This window comes from Chelonia mydas, chromosome 11, assembly GCF_015237465.2.
Source record: "Chelonia mydas isolate rCheMyd1 chromosome 11, rCheMyd1.pri.v2, whole genome shotgun sequence".
In the NCBI taxonomy this organism is placed as follows: domain Eukaryota; kingdom Metazoa; phylum Chordata; order Testudines; family Cheloniidae; genus Chelonia; species Chelonia mydas.
In genome coordinates, this window is record NC_051251.2 from 39,938,370 (window position 1) to 39,953,419 (window position 15,050).

A 15,050-nucleotide genomic window follows, 5' to 3' on the forward strand; every position below is an offset into this window, starting at 1 on the left:
CCTGACCATTAAAAAAAGAGTCACAAACCTTCTTTCACAAATAGCTCACAAGTAGCAGAACGTTAAGCGCTGAAGTGTGTTAGTCTCTGAAGAGTAGTTGCCTACTAAGTTTGAGAAAAAGATATTTTATAACACCAAAGTTATATGCAATTAAAATTGTCCTTTACACATGCACAGGAAAATTTCGAGTAGTCTTTCAGTTACATTATTGCCTGAAGTACTGTGGAGCTGCAAAACCCTTTTTAATGCCACATTATAAGACTTCACAGTAAAAGAGCGGGGTTTTCCTGTGTTTGTAGAGAAATCTATAGGGTGCTGTAGTTCACAATCTATGTTGCTCCTGAAGAACAGTTGCATAATTGCATAGTCAAAAAGGTAGAGGTTTTGTGTATCTAACAGAATGCTGCATTTCTGTTGTGGGCAACTTCATAGTGCCAGAGCTACGTGTTTTCTTTTTTTAAATTAAACCATGGAAATTAAATCCAAAAACCTATGCTAATGCAATGTTACAGTTTGAAACTGGAGTTTAAAAAGTAATTAAGTGAAATGCGCACAACAACAGTGGCCCTGTATACTGGGTTATACTAACAATGAATTTGACCTAAGTTTTTTATAGCTATGTTAGTTTACACACATTACTTCTTTGTAGTAGTTTGGATTTCTACTCAGGCTGTTAAATGTACATTTTAAAATTCAATTTGGATGATATTCACTGTGGTGTGCGGAGCCAATAAAAGGTCTTCCCAGCCACTAACTCCAGGTGTAAGGACAGTCTGAGCACCCCCTGTATGCCATGAATAGGGTCTCTGCACCGCCTAAGCCAGTGTGTAGGAAGGCATTGAGGTCAGAGAAGTCATGGGATCTGCAATCATGTCAATCCAGTGGCACCACCATACACTATATAGGCAGATGGCATGGACGAGCAGCTGCAGCAGCTACTATCCCAGCCCACAGGGTGATATTGTATCTCTGGGAGGGCTGTGCTGTACCCCTGCACCCTGGCCCTGTTTTGGGAAGTGGTTTTCATGCTCCTCAGACTCACTCCCACCTCTTGCACATCTTTGACATAAAGGTCAATTACTTTAAGGGCTGGTCTTCACTACAAGGAGATCATGCTGCTGCAATCGATGCAGCAGGGGTCGATTTAGCGGGTCTAGTGAAGACCCGCTAAATTGATGGCAGAGCGCTCTCCAGTTGACCCTGGTATTCCAGCTCCCTGAGAAGATTAAGGTAAATCGACGGGAGCAACGCAATGAAGACACCGTGGTAAATCGACCTAAACTACGTCGACTACTGCTAAGTTATTCACGTAGCTGGAGTAGCAAAACTTAGTTCGAGTTACTCCGGTAGTGAAGACAAGACCTAACTTCCTGTAGATTAAATTAATTTAATTGTTTGTGTATTTAGGGCTCTTAGAACCTTCCATTTTTGCATTTCCAGTATTTGTTCAAATGTTCAGCCCTAGACATAAAACTGAAGGGTTTTACATGTAATTTATCATTACAATTGTACCTCAGAGTTGCATTTTTAGGTCTAATTTCTAATCTTTTATTTCCTCTACCTTATTTTTGCAAATTGAGCTTGAAGGCAACCTAAAAGAAGACCTGTCTGTTAAAATAAATAGGATGAATTTAACTAACAGGAGATCTGTTTCTGAATGTAAAACAAGAAAATGTCTTTACATTTCTACATGTGTTTAGGTATATTACAATGGCTACCATGGTGACACTTCTGAAACATTTTTGGTGGGCAATGTGGATAAATCTGGTCAAAAGTTAGTGGAGGTTGCCAGGAAATGTAGAGATGAAGCAATTGCAGCTTGCAGACCAGGGGCTCCCTTCTCTGTAATTGGAAACACAATCAGGTAAGCCTTATACTGACAAGTAAAGGGAGGGGTGGCAAGTGGGACAAAGGTTATTGGTGGTTTGGTATAAAGCTGATGACATGTTTTATGATTCAGAACCATCATTTCAGTCTGATATCAGTATGTGAACTGCCAGGCTATAATGTTGTTCCTTGGATAAGAAAGATTTAAAAAAGTGAATTACACTGGGATCAGCAAAGATACCTGTAGAAAGACTCAAAGATATTTATCAGACTGCTGTGGTTTTAGATTAAGAGGTGTGATTTGTAGTGTTTTACATCCCCTTTTTTTTATTATTATTTTTACCTGAACATCACATCTTTAATAGAATCACTGTAAGAAGATGAAAAACCTACATTCTTTTTGTTGTATAGCAAATAATGTTATGAAGGAATTAGTCAACATCAATAAGTCACTTTGCTAAAAAAAGTACAAAAATATTTAGCTCAGGAAATTCTTACCTTTCAAACCAGAGTGCATACAAATATCATAAAGGAAAGAGCACCCTCTTGAAGAAGTTTTCCTATTTTGCATTTGTTCTTTTATATAAAAGTAATCTTTGCTTTTGTTCTTGTTGGTTTGAATTAAAATATGTCACTATTTCCTGAATGTATCTATTTCTTTGATTTTTTTTAAACAAAATTTTTTTTTAAATAAACACGTCATATACATTTTCCTTAACAGGTACCTCACTGGTACTTTTGTGAATATTAATGGATATGACAAACTATTGCATGCATTCTGATTGCTTAAAAGCTGCAAGGCTTAGTCACTTTGAAAAGATACTGCCTTTTTTTCTTTGTAAATCTTCAAATACTTTAAGGGGGAAAAAAGAGAGAGGCAAAATATCAGTTAGATGTATTTATAGCTTTAAAAATATTGTAACAGAGTCTGAATCGAACTTTAGTAAAACCTCTTTGGGTTATGTCTGAGAAGCCTTTATTGAAGACTTTGTACAAAATTGTGTTTTTGACAGTTTTAAATTATAGGCTAACTAGCCTGGGGAAAAAGGATAGTGTCTTTTTGTTCTTTCATAGGAAATGTTGAATCAGACCCCTACTGGGAAAAGAAATTTAATGCATATCTCACTATCTTACTGTCCATGAATATAATAGAAGTGAATTCAAAATGTAGTTTTATTTTTGCAAATGGGATGAGTCGATAGAGGCACCTCATATTTTTGAACACCTAGGGTTCAACAGATTTACTGGTGGTGCTCTTGCATTTTAACAAAATTTATTCTTGAGTAGAAGGGGGCACAGAACACTAGATTCTTATTCAAGCATTCTATCGAGCTCTGCATTCATGGCTGTGTCTAAAGGGCATGTCAGCCTTTGATTCTCTCTGAGAGGTAATTATCCTTTTCCTGTCACGGAACAACAAATGATAGCTAACTACAGAGGCACATTTGCAGTAGTCACATTCATCAACTGCAGAAAAAAATTCAATTTAATTGTGCAACACAGCTGCACATAGGCTTTTTGAGCATTTCTGTTGTTCTCACTGTCTTGCTATTCCTCCCTCCAGATCTATTTTTTAAACTTTTTTTTCTGGTTATTTTTTTCCCCCTTTTTGTCTCTTCTTCCATTTTTACTCTCTGTACTTTCTTGTTAAAGTAATTTTCCTTTGTGGCTCTCATTCTTTTTTCCCCATTGAAGGCTATGAATGTAGAAAATTATCACAATTACTCATATAATTGAGCCTCTTTGTAGCAAGTGCAACTCCAGTAGCCTTTCTCCATCATGAAAATGGTTTCATTATAGGGTTTTTCATATTCTCTGACACCATCTACACAGAGGAACAGGCGTGCAGATGAGATGTACTAGGAACAGGGTAGATCAGTAAGGTCACAGTAGGAATAATTAGCTCTGCTATGGAAAGAGCATCTAGGCCTTTTACTGCTACATAAATGTACTGTCCGTGGCTTTTAGTCACAAAAAAACTTACTAACAAATGGAGCTCCCGCCTACTACTTTGAAAAAAAGATTTGTATCAACACTACAATTTTCCATCATTAAGACTAATAACACAGAGCCTAGTATACATCAAGGGGAATAAAAAGAAAAATCTCACATTCAAGTGGCGGCTGGGTGCTGACCTTTGTTCCCTTTTTTTGTGTTCAACTTAACTCTTCACAAAAAAGAGCCACACGCCACACCAACGTGCAGGTGAACTCCAGCTAGTGCTAGCAAAGCACGGCATTCAGTTGGAAAATCTGATAAATCTCCATGCAAGATAATGCATTTCATTACAGATTCACTACATTAATTCTAGCTATATTAAAAAAAAAAAAACAGGAGCAGAATTGAAAGTGACATTGGATTTTCGCTGTGTTGATGAAGAGGTCAGTTTTCTCACAGAGTGTAAATATGTATGCAAAGGCTCCACTGAAAAGCAAATTAATCAGAACTAGTGCTTGTTCAAAACTGTGTACAAAATAACAGATCGTGAACTTTTTTTTTAAAAGATTTTATTGTGCACGCTATTTTAATGTTCTGTTTTGTTTAAAACTACTCTAACATTAACTCTGATGAAGGAATGTCCTGATGTGTTGAATCATCATTTTCTGTATATTTGTCATTTTACATTTATGTATGCAGTAAAAATCTTAGTTCAGTGGAAAAATATATAATATAAATACCTGTAAGCAAACACCTAAAGCTAGAAGTGTTCAGACCCATCAAAATGGAATATATAGTATATAGTAGCTCTTCGGTGTCATCAGCTGGAACTTACAAATAAAAACATTACATGAATGGATCAATTTCCTTTGCCTAGCAAATTGCTAATTCTTTGCTAAGCTTCCTGTTAAATTGATGACAAAGGTCTCATCGACTTCAGAGAAAGCAGGATTGGGCCCTCATGTTCTATTTTCTTATACCCTTTGTGATGCTTTTCTTTAAGATTAAATATAGTTTGAATTATAGTCTTTATACATGTATACAGTGTAGTTGTTATGTAGTGAGTTTAGATATGTGAAAGTGTTGTGAATATATTGATCCAAACAATGCAAATGTGGCATAGTTAAATAAACCAGTTTCAAACTCATAGGAAAAAATTGCAGCAATGAAAGTATTAATAAATGGTTTTTAAATGTTTAACTCATAAGTATATGTTTTGATATTAATTTAGAACAATATAAAGCAGATTTAAAAAAATCTGTTTCTATCAGATTATGCACATTTAAACAATAAGTGGCTCAGGCAAAATAAGTCATTTTAATGTCATCTGTGATAGATTTTCCTTGACAGCTACTGTAAATTACAATTACACTGCTTCTCTCTACACTTGAAAGTAAGCATTGCAATAAATTATCTTTTATTTCAATCCATCATGTCTGCTTTTCAGAAACAGAGAACCTCAAATAAAAGTTCAACACTATTGTAAGAAAAATACAGTAATTTGTGTTCCAGTTTGAAACCAAAATGTACCTTTCTTTCAAAAAACAATTGTTGGCTTTCAAAAATATTACTAATTATACTTCAACATTCGTTGTCATTAAAGGGAATCCCTGAACTTGTGCATTCCCTCAATCTAAGATTACTACTTAAAAGAAAAATACCTTTAGAAGCGTGCAGTTGGATTTTGTAATTTACCAAATGAGGTTATATTGTAGCATTCAAAATAAATATTTTTGAGCAAATGTGATTTAAACTAGTGATGTCTCTTTAAGAATGTGCAAAAAATAGTAATGTCATTCAATAACCATAATTTACAAATAATAATATAAAGAAAAATGTGATTTTTTTAAATTCTAAGGTGCATTATGCTTTCGTATTACACCCTACGCAAGAATTATTTTCATAGCTTTGATATTTTTGTCCCTGTTTGCAGAGCAGTTTTCCTGCCTCATCAGATCTATTTAGTAATTTTAGTCTGTTGTTGTTGTTGTTGCTCTTTAACACCATTTCAGTTAAGTTTTAATTTTTTTGTAAGGAAACTGGAATCTACAGTTAGAGGGTCAGATTCACCAGTAGCCTTCAACTGCTTTATGAAGCAGCCTTAACCTGTCTTAACTGGCTAGTTAACAGCTGCTCTGTGTCACCAGAGCGCGGAGTAAAGCAGCTAGAGTGTACCACTATAAATGCTTACAATGGGATTTGTTTCAGTTGTGTTTCTTGGGTGATTGCTTAGTGCATTGGGCCAGATCTGCCCTCCTATGGAAAAACCTTCAAGAGAGGGTGAAAGAAACTGCCAAGTTCTCCCCATTTTGGCAAGGGATGGGATTTGCCATTGATCCCTCTTGATCCCCCAGGACCTTAGGGGATCTGCTAGAGGCACAGGACCAGCTGTACGAGGGATCTGTGGCACCACATTGGCACTGGAGCCCCTGAGCCTGCTCTGCAGCTTCCTGGTAGGAGGGCTCTGGGGCTTATCTCAGCCACCTCTGCCCCAGAAGACCTTTGAGAGAGGTTCTACAGCATCAAGGGATAGCATTGTAGAGAATCCAGTCCTGCCTCTAGTTGCCCATAGCTTTTCTGCGGCTTACCTGTAGGGTTTGTGGAGGGATGATGTGTATCTGCCTACTGTCCCATCCTTCTGTATGGATTCGTCTGTTCATAGAGGGCTGTCCATAGTTTGGGCGACTCTGGGAAGATGATGCTCTGGTGGTGGCTGATGTCCCACTTTCCCCTACCACTCATAGGAAGGGTGATATCTGAGTGCAAACGGTTGCATGTAGGCATTTTGGAGGGAGGATCTGACCCATGGTGAGCAGTCCTGAGTTCTGCTTACAGTTCTGCTACTTACTGGCTGTGTGACCTTGCTTTAGATATTTAACCTCTCTTTGCCATCTGTAAAACAGGTATAATACCCAGGGTCCTGTGCACTCTGCAGCACACTGGGATAACATTTCATGGCAACCACCAGACTAAAGTCTGCTGCAACATTAAATTACTGTGTTGTCACTCCTGTCCTTCCTACTCCCTAACACAGCTATGGCTCGTAGCTGAAAATACTCATTGAGGTAAAACTTGTCAATAGTTATTTTCAATAGGGATTATTTTGAAGAACGTGTTTTTTCTCTGTGCTCTCCAGGCAATCTGGCTCTGCTCCCCAGCCCTCATTCCGCCATGTTATCCCAGTAGCCAGACTCAGGACCTTTTTGCCCTCGTGTGACCCAAGGGACGGGAGAACTTACACAGCTCATCTCCTTGGCAACCAGGGCCTCAGCACCAGGGATGTACTTCTGGCAGCCTGGCTCACCAGTTATATTTTCAGCTACCTCCACTGCCTGACTTCAAGCTGGACTTCACCTCTGGCTCCTTGATCTGTTGCCCAGTGCTATGGAACGGTGGCAGACGCATGCACCGTTGTCTAATTAACAACTTCTTCTGGAGAAAGCTGGAGAGAGAGTTAGGCTAGTGCAGGCAAATCCTGGTAGGGCAGGGAGCCAGACGACAAAACTTTGAGTCCCAGGCTGCAGCAAATGGTGAATTCCATGACAAAAATGCTGAATTCCATGGTATCTTGATGAAGAATCCCAAATTCCACAGCCCCAGCATCACAGAGCCCTGACTGAGGTGGGCACCTCTCTGAGCAATGTTTCAAGCTCTCTACTGACTCAGGAAGACATCACTGGATCAGTTTACAGTCAGTTCATATTTACAAGGTTACCTCTGCACTATCAGGACTAAAAGCAATTTTTTTAAAAATGAATGAAGGGATTTTGGAGCACAGTTTGTTAGCAAAACCTTAACTCCATGAATGTGGAACTGAGGAATACACAGGGCCCTGAAGATCTCCCCTCACAGGTGTTAACGCTTGTAGTCTTTTAAAATTCTCGGATGTGAGGTGCTACCATATGTAAGTGTAAATATTAGAAAGAGGTTGAAAGTGGCTGAGTTTCATACCTACAGCTTTTTTCTCCACAGATGTTCTGTACAACAATGCAGGTTCATACGATACATTACATTTTATGTAAAGAACATCCATACTCTGCACTGTTTATGGGTGAAGAGGGAAGGTCAGTTGAGTACTTCAGTGCAGATGTCAAATACATATGAGCACAAAGATTCCTATTTTGATCAGACTGTAATAGCATAAGTAGTGATGCTAATAGAGTTGTTTTCATGCTCTTGAGCAAGGAAGAGGCAGAATTAATCAATGCAGTGCACAAGAACTACTTTTATTGTATGAGGAAGAAAAACTGTCTCAACCTTGTCTTTTCATGATGATGACCATGTTGCTCCTACTTTTGATGCCTCAAAGCATCAAAGTCTTAGTGTTGAACATTATTCTCTCAGTGGCTAGTTGAATGGTGCACACTGGAGCTTTCCATGCCAAGATGAGGATAATTAGTTTTGGTACTTAGAGGACGTAGCTCCTAGATAGAAGAAGACTATGTATTGGTATGGTAGAAGAGTTTTGAAAAGACATCCTATAGCAAAGTTGTAAGTCTAAAAAAATGACCCTGGGGTCTATCAACCTCTTTGAATGGTATCAGAGGGGGACAGGCAAAACTGAATAGTGAATGGGTTTGCTCTTGCACTGGCCAACATACTTTAAGAAAAATAGAGGTGGAACAAAAGCTTGCCAAATGTTGCATAAATGGTCTTCCACTCCTCTCCTCCCCTAGGGTAATTGTTTAAGAATATTTCATCGTTACATGAAGTATTGCTTGTGTTGCACTAATTCTGGTTTTCTACAAGTCACATCGTTTCACATTTTGTTCTTTATATGTTAGTGAATAAACTGTAATTTTCTAATTCCTCTCCACATCCATTGCTTCCTCCTTGACCTTTACTATCATCATATCCAAGCTGCATCCTATATGGCTTTTCCATCTCTAACTTACATTATTTTTTTAATGTTATTTAAATTGTGTACTTCATGGGATAAAAATCCCAGCAGAACGGAGCCCAAGATCTTGTACCATTACTAGCCGTTTATGCCAATAATTAGGAGAGTCTTAAAGAAGTTGGGGATATCTTAAATTGAGGACCTTGTTTCCCTTCAAAGTCAAATGAAGTACTATCAGACATGCTTGTTAGCTTGGAAGGCAGGTACTAGATAACATATGGAACCTTTTCAAGCATCCATTTTAGATCTGAGCTTTGTAACATTATTAACTACCACTGACCTGATTCTCCACCCTGTTAACACTTGTTTTACAGCAGCATTACACCATTGACTTCAGTTGTAGCAACGGTAAATTCTTGGCCTGTGATGCACAAAGGTGTGAATATCCCGGCTTCTGTAGGAAATCATTTAGCAGTGTGTTTAAGTACTTACCTTTCATATTGACAGAAACAACCAGGTCCACTGGATTTGAAACCAACAAATTCTGCTTTTCTGTGTTTTAGGTGACATTTTTTAAGTGTAAAACTAATCCTTTGTTCTTTACAGTACTCCTGTGTGGTTTTAGAAATTGGATGGAAGTGATATGGATGAGCACAGCTGCCATCATGGCCGATCTCAAATTAATAAGATAAAGACTTATTTGTAGGTCTAAGATAATGCTGATACACATCGTAGTAATTTGACTTTCCCAGTAACTCAGGCTGGTGATTGTAAAGGCTCCGCTTGTGGTTCTGAATCTAATCTTTAAAGCTTTGAAAGCACAGCTAGCTAACAAGACCCTCTCTCTCTCTCTCTCTGCAAATAGCTGTGAACGGATGGAAATCTATAGCCCTACGCTGAAACTTTTGGGGACTGGGGTAGGACATTCTTGAGGAAGGGCCCTTAGCTATAGAACCGTATACCTCCCGAGAACAGGTTCATCCCAAATTTCTCATATTTTGGATGCAATGTAAAACTTCACACAGGCCTTCCCTAAACAGATCATGGTGATTGCAGAATAGCCTAGCAGTTTCTGTTCTGAAAGACAACCACCGGGAACAAGCCTATATTAGAAAGGCATAGAGAGGAGCTGAGTGATCTGGCCCTGTTTCAGCTCTTACTGATGTTCTGGTGCCCAGATATTGTGATTATGGACATGTTAGAAACAGGTGGACTGTTTAATTAGCATTACATGGATTTGCTAGACTTGTAACTTTTTTAAAGGGCCCCAGACTGGTAGACCCCAAATATGACCTGCTCTTTTTCTTTTATCTCTGCAAAAATCTGTGTTTGCAAAAATATTTGTAAATCTGTGTGTGTAGAGTCCAAACAAATGCCTCAGTGTCCATTTCCCAGATCTGCTGCAGGGTTCAGACTGCTAGGTGCTGGTATACAGGAGTCTCCTTTATTGGGTAGCCCTGCCTCAATTTCTGTATTAAGTTTTATTTACAACAAATAAGATTCTAGCACACTTGTTTGCCAAGACAACCCTCTGGAATATAAACTGATCTAGCGCTCAGAGTCCACAGAGAAGGTCGGAACCAATAGCTCTGAGCTTCCAGATTCCAGTGTATTGGTATAAAAAAGCTGAAGCCGAACCATGACAATTACACTGGCGACCTGGTTCCCTGTTCCACTGCTGATAATTCCGGAGACGCCCGGCTACTTTTCGATTGTGGGTGGAGTTATGAATTGTGGGCGGGGCTTGAGTGCACCTGGTCTCTGCCCCCCATATAAAGAATGCCGGGAGGCGCCTCCGCTAACGGTGTGAATGTGTCATTGTGTTACACTCCGAAGCGATTATCACCAGCCACACTGCGTTACAAATGTTTATTGCCTGGAATTATCCCAGTGTCACTGGTACGGTTTGGGGCTAATACGTTTGTGAGTGTTAGACAGTCCGAAACGCGGGGTTTGCGAGGGTCTGATGTCTAATTGGAAATGGGCTTTGTCTCTCTCTCTCTTTTTATCTTATTTTATTTTTGCTGTCCCTTAAAGCCGCATAGCACATCAGAATGATTTCCGAGTCTGCCCCTACTTTGTTGGGCATGGAATAGGATCTTACTTCCATGGACACCCTGAAGTTTGGCATCATGGTAAGGAAGTCCATCGGGAAAGCTACGTAGGAATCTTACTGAAGTATTTTAATTAAACGCAACCCAGCTGCAAAACCCGACACCTCCCCCCCCCCCCCCCCCCCCCCCCCGCCTAGGGGTCATTGCAATCTACCAGTCCTGAGACAGCAGTAGCTCTTCTTCCCTGCGAATACAGCCCCCTCCTTATTAGTGGCTTGGGGAGATTGCTGCCGGATCCCCAGGCTGGTGTGGTTTGAAGGCACTGGGATTACTTGTTTGGGAGAAAAGTTAAAATTAATAAAAACAAACCCTCGCTGCATCAATATCCCAGCAGGCCTAACCGCTGATTCTTGCTGTTAAGCTTCATTACATTCCCCCGTGCTGACAGCTGGTGGAGCAGCAGGTTCCTCTGCGGGGAGTTCTAGGCTGCAGGGCCCGGCCAGCAGCCCGCCTTCCCCTGAGCCCCCCCGGGCAGCCCTGCCGGGCGCTCCCACTGGCCTGGCCGGCGTCGCTGGCAGGCAGGTCCCTGCGCCCATTGAGATCCATAGACAATGGCCTTGCCGTTGAGTTCACCGGGAGCAGAATCGGACCCAGCCTCTGCGCTTCCTAGGGGCTGGCGGGGGGTAGCAGTGATCAGCGCTGCCTGCTCCGCCTTGGCTGAGTGTTTGCTGTTCTCCTCACCCCTTCCTCCCACTGCCAGCCTCTGGGCCAGCTCACAGCCTGGCTGGCCGGCCACTGACACCTGATGACAAGAGATGCTTCAGGAGGCTGACAGAGGCCAGGACGAAGGCACACAGGGCTCTGCAAGGCCTTCAAATACAGTCTGCAAACTATTTCGAAGGCCCCTTGAAACCTCCCAGAAGGTCCCAGCGGAAGCTCAGCAGCTCAGTATCTCTGAATAGGAGTAAACCACTTCCCCCTCTGCCGGGCCTTCCTTGGCCATACCCCCCCTTCCAGCGGAGGCTCTCTTGGAAGGACACTCAGAAGGTGTCCTCCCAAGCGGAGCATGTTTAGAAGCGGTCTAAATAATACCTAGGATCACAATAGACGGCAAAGTGGAAAGTAGGGCCTGGGCAGCGCTCTCTTCGGAAGCAGACATTTGAAACACCATCCCTAGATGACGACCTATCCTATGCCAAATATATTTGATTTTGTTTTGCAACAAAAAGCCTCGGTTAAAAGAATAAGAATCGGTTAAACTTTTCTGTTTGACCAAATGCAAGTTTACCTGCAGGCTTTCCCCTTTTATAGTCAGTTTTGTTCTTCAGGAACAACAGATAACTTGTTTAAAGCCAGAAAGACTAAAGATCAATATGAATACAGTCCCTATTTTTATTAGTGTTCTTCACCGATAGTCATAAGCTGATCGAAACGGGCAAAGTTTATTGCAAAACAAACAAACAAATGACTGTACTGATTAAATTTTAAAATTCTGTAATTCCCTTAGAAGTGAGCTGGTACTCAAAATAGTTTCATCTATGCATAATAGAGTGATCTTCCAGATCTTATACGTGGTTTGCTTTGCTTTGAGATTGGGAAGATTATTTTAAACACTTTCCTCGGATATTTAAAGGGAATTGCCTTACATGGTACCTGCGGGACAAAAAAGGGTTTCTGAAAGCAAGTGCTGGTTACATTTACTTAAAAAACAAACAAAAAACCCACCCACCATAAAAGCATTTTTGTTTTCTTTTGTAGACAATGACGGTGATTTGTTAATGGAAGAGGGAATGGCGTTTACAATAGGTTAGTAACAGTTGCGAATGTTATTCTTTTGCTTTCTTTTTTAAAACCACATCCCTACCTTCTCTTTCTTTGACTATCTACTCTTCAGATTTTGGGATTTCGGTTAGGCTAACCCCATGGGAAGCAAATTGAAAACATCCTTTAAATTTTCATTTGTGAAATAATTCGTGGAAATAGTTGCCATGTGATAAGATCTGGGAGAGGAAAATCCCCCCCAAAATCTTATTAAATAACAGATTTGCTCCATATTTTTGTAGGGTAGAGACTTATCCAGCACATTTGGGAGCTGCCTTTGCAGAAATAGTACAATCTAATTCTGTTACCAAAGCAATGTTTTTACCACCAAGCTGTCTGGTGACTATTTTGTCATTTGCTTCATGACAGGAGCTGTTGTGTGTTTTTTGATGTATTACATCCTAGCTAACCAGTCAGAATCCTTTCCCTGGAAGGTTGAATGTGCTAAATACCAATCATAGAAAGCTTAAGGGGGAAAAAAGCCCTCTTCTCACTGTGTGCCTAAATGGCGCAGCAATTAGAGGGAAATAAGAAAATTGTTGTTTTGCTGATTTAATGAACATTTTAAGCCTGTTTTTAAAAATTCAAATATTTTAAAACTATCTGCTGTTTTTAAGAGTGGTTGGTGCTTTGGTTATTATCCACGGGGTCTTAATTAAAGCTTGATTAAAATGCCCTTCTTTAGTCTTTCACCAAAAAAAAATAAATGAATAACATCATACTTCAGAGTTTCCTCTTCCTCCTCGTTAGTTCTTATGTTAGCGTAGCGATACAATTTCAAAACTCTACCTTTGGGGACCCTTTCTTTTCAGAAACAGGACAACGATGTGCTGTGGCCAGTTTAGCAAACGTTTTTTCCCCCCCTATTACAGAGCCAATAATAATGGAAGGATCCCCTGAATTTAAGATCCTAGAAGATAAATGGACTGCAGTTTCTGTCGACAATAAAAGGTACCTGAATTTACTTCTTATGTATTTTAAACTGTGGAATTGATCACTGACAGCCGGAAGGAATGAGTGAGTTTCATAGGCACTGCTAGCCACCTTTGCCCCCTAATAATTGCTAAATGTGTATTTCAGATCAGCCCAGTTTGAGCATACCATTGTAATTACATCAGGAGGAGCAGAAAGCCTTACTAAAGTATTGGAAGAATCTTAAGGCTGGCTCAAGAAGTGGCTGAAGTTACTGTGCTCCTGGAATGCCTGTCCGCTTTACCAAGCCAGAGGAGGTTTCTGGAACTTGTACGGGGAATAGGTGCTGTGGCTCGTTAGAGGAAATGGAGTGGACAGCTTTTAGAGCAGCTGTGAGTGACACATACTGCGGATCACTGCCTGATAAGTATTTAATACAAATCAGTTGATTTGTGTAAACCTTGAAGCTACCGTGCACCCTCTAAAAGCAAGAAGAGTTTGGGTTCTTAATTATGAAGGGTGGGGGAAGGGGGCAGATACACAAAGTTATTACTCCTACTTCCAGATGCGTACACTGGACAAACACGTATCGGATGATACTTAGTAAATGCAATTGAGAAGACAGAGGGAAATGGGAGTTTCCTATTATATCTGAACTGTGGAGAGCTATGGAACAATTTCCCTTCGTTGTGATGAGCACACTGCTATTTCCCAAGCTTGTGATCTACGCTACTAGGAAAACTAAATAAATAAATTCAAATACTTAATTTCCGAAATGTGGCGTTTGTGCTATCAAACACAGAGATCGTATTCCTCCAGCGGGCCTGCCCAGCTGCTCTCTGCCCTCTTGGCTGGGTTAATGTTTTTTTTTTTTTTTTTTTTTGCACACAAGAAAAAGTGATGAAAACGAGATTCCGGGTGAGCTAAAAAGCGTCTTTCCCTTGTTAGGATCAACCATCGCCCTGATTGGAGAATTAGCCAGCTTGCCCATGTTATATTGAGCATTCCTTTTTCTAAAGATCTCAGCTCCAGCTATGAGAAACTCATTCCGCATTTTTGAACGTTTAGCAAAAATTAAGAAGTGGGTTTTAGGATCTAGACCCCTAGTTAGATGACCCCAGCTTCCCCCTCCGGTGGTTGCTTATTTGGGGGAGTTTGGACTTTTAATAAGAACTGCAACTGTTCTGATCCCATGAATATTGATAACTAATAATTAATCCAGCTGCACCACTCCAAGATGAATTGCTAAAATCTCAGGCCGGACCTGTCCTGAAGATTAAGGTTTTGATCTGCCATTAGGTGGCTGCTAATCACCCTGCCCGAATGTGTAAGTGTTTTGAATCTGGTATTTAAATACACTGGGTGCTGCTGCTGAGCTTGCAGATCCCCAGCCCCGGCACTGCAAAGTCAGAGACAGACAAGTGGCATTCAAAACTGCCACAAACCCAATGCATCCCATGAAGTGAGCTGTAGCTCACGAAAGCTTATGCTCAAATAAATTGGTTAGTCTCTAAGGTGCCACAAGTACTCCTTTTCTTTTTGCCAACGCCAATCTGGTTTTGTTACTGATACCTTACTCTTCATCACTTGCCTTCTCTTTGCGAACTGCTTCCGTTAGCCTCTTACCAGCCCAGCGTGTCGTGACTGATGGGCGGGGG

The 15,050-nt window shown here is 40.5% G+C and overlaps 1 protein-coding gene across 5 annotated transcripts in view; it reads left to right on the plus strand.

The window, feature by feature from the left end:
* The window catches only part of METAP1D (methionyl aminopeptidase type 1D, mitochondrial), a 72,112-nt gene extending 57,953 nt beyond the window's left edge, over positions 1–14,159 (plus strand). For 2 of the 5 annotated variants that reach the window (XM_037913008.2, XM_037913010.2), the window contains 5 exons: positions 1,701–1,864; positions 10,643–10,740; positions 12,418–12,465; positions 13,353–13,431; positions 13,561–14,159. In XM_037913008.2, coding sequence (XP_037768936.1) covers positions 1,701–1,864; positions 10,643–10,740; positions 12,418–12,465; positions 13,353–13,431; positions 13,561–13,639 — 468 coding nt within the window. In that variant the 3' untranslated portion in view covers positions 13,640–14,159. Of the gene's footprint in view, positions 1–1,700; positions 1,865–6,901; positions 10,529–10,642; positions 10,741–12,417; positions 12,466–13,352; positions 13,432–13,560 lie in introns of those variants that run through there. The other 3 variants (XR_006284945.1, XR_006284944.1, XR_006284943.1) reach the window with 3 other exon arrangements.
* The last annotated feature ends 891 nt before the right edge of the window (positions 14,160–15,050 follow it).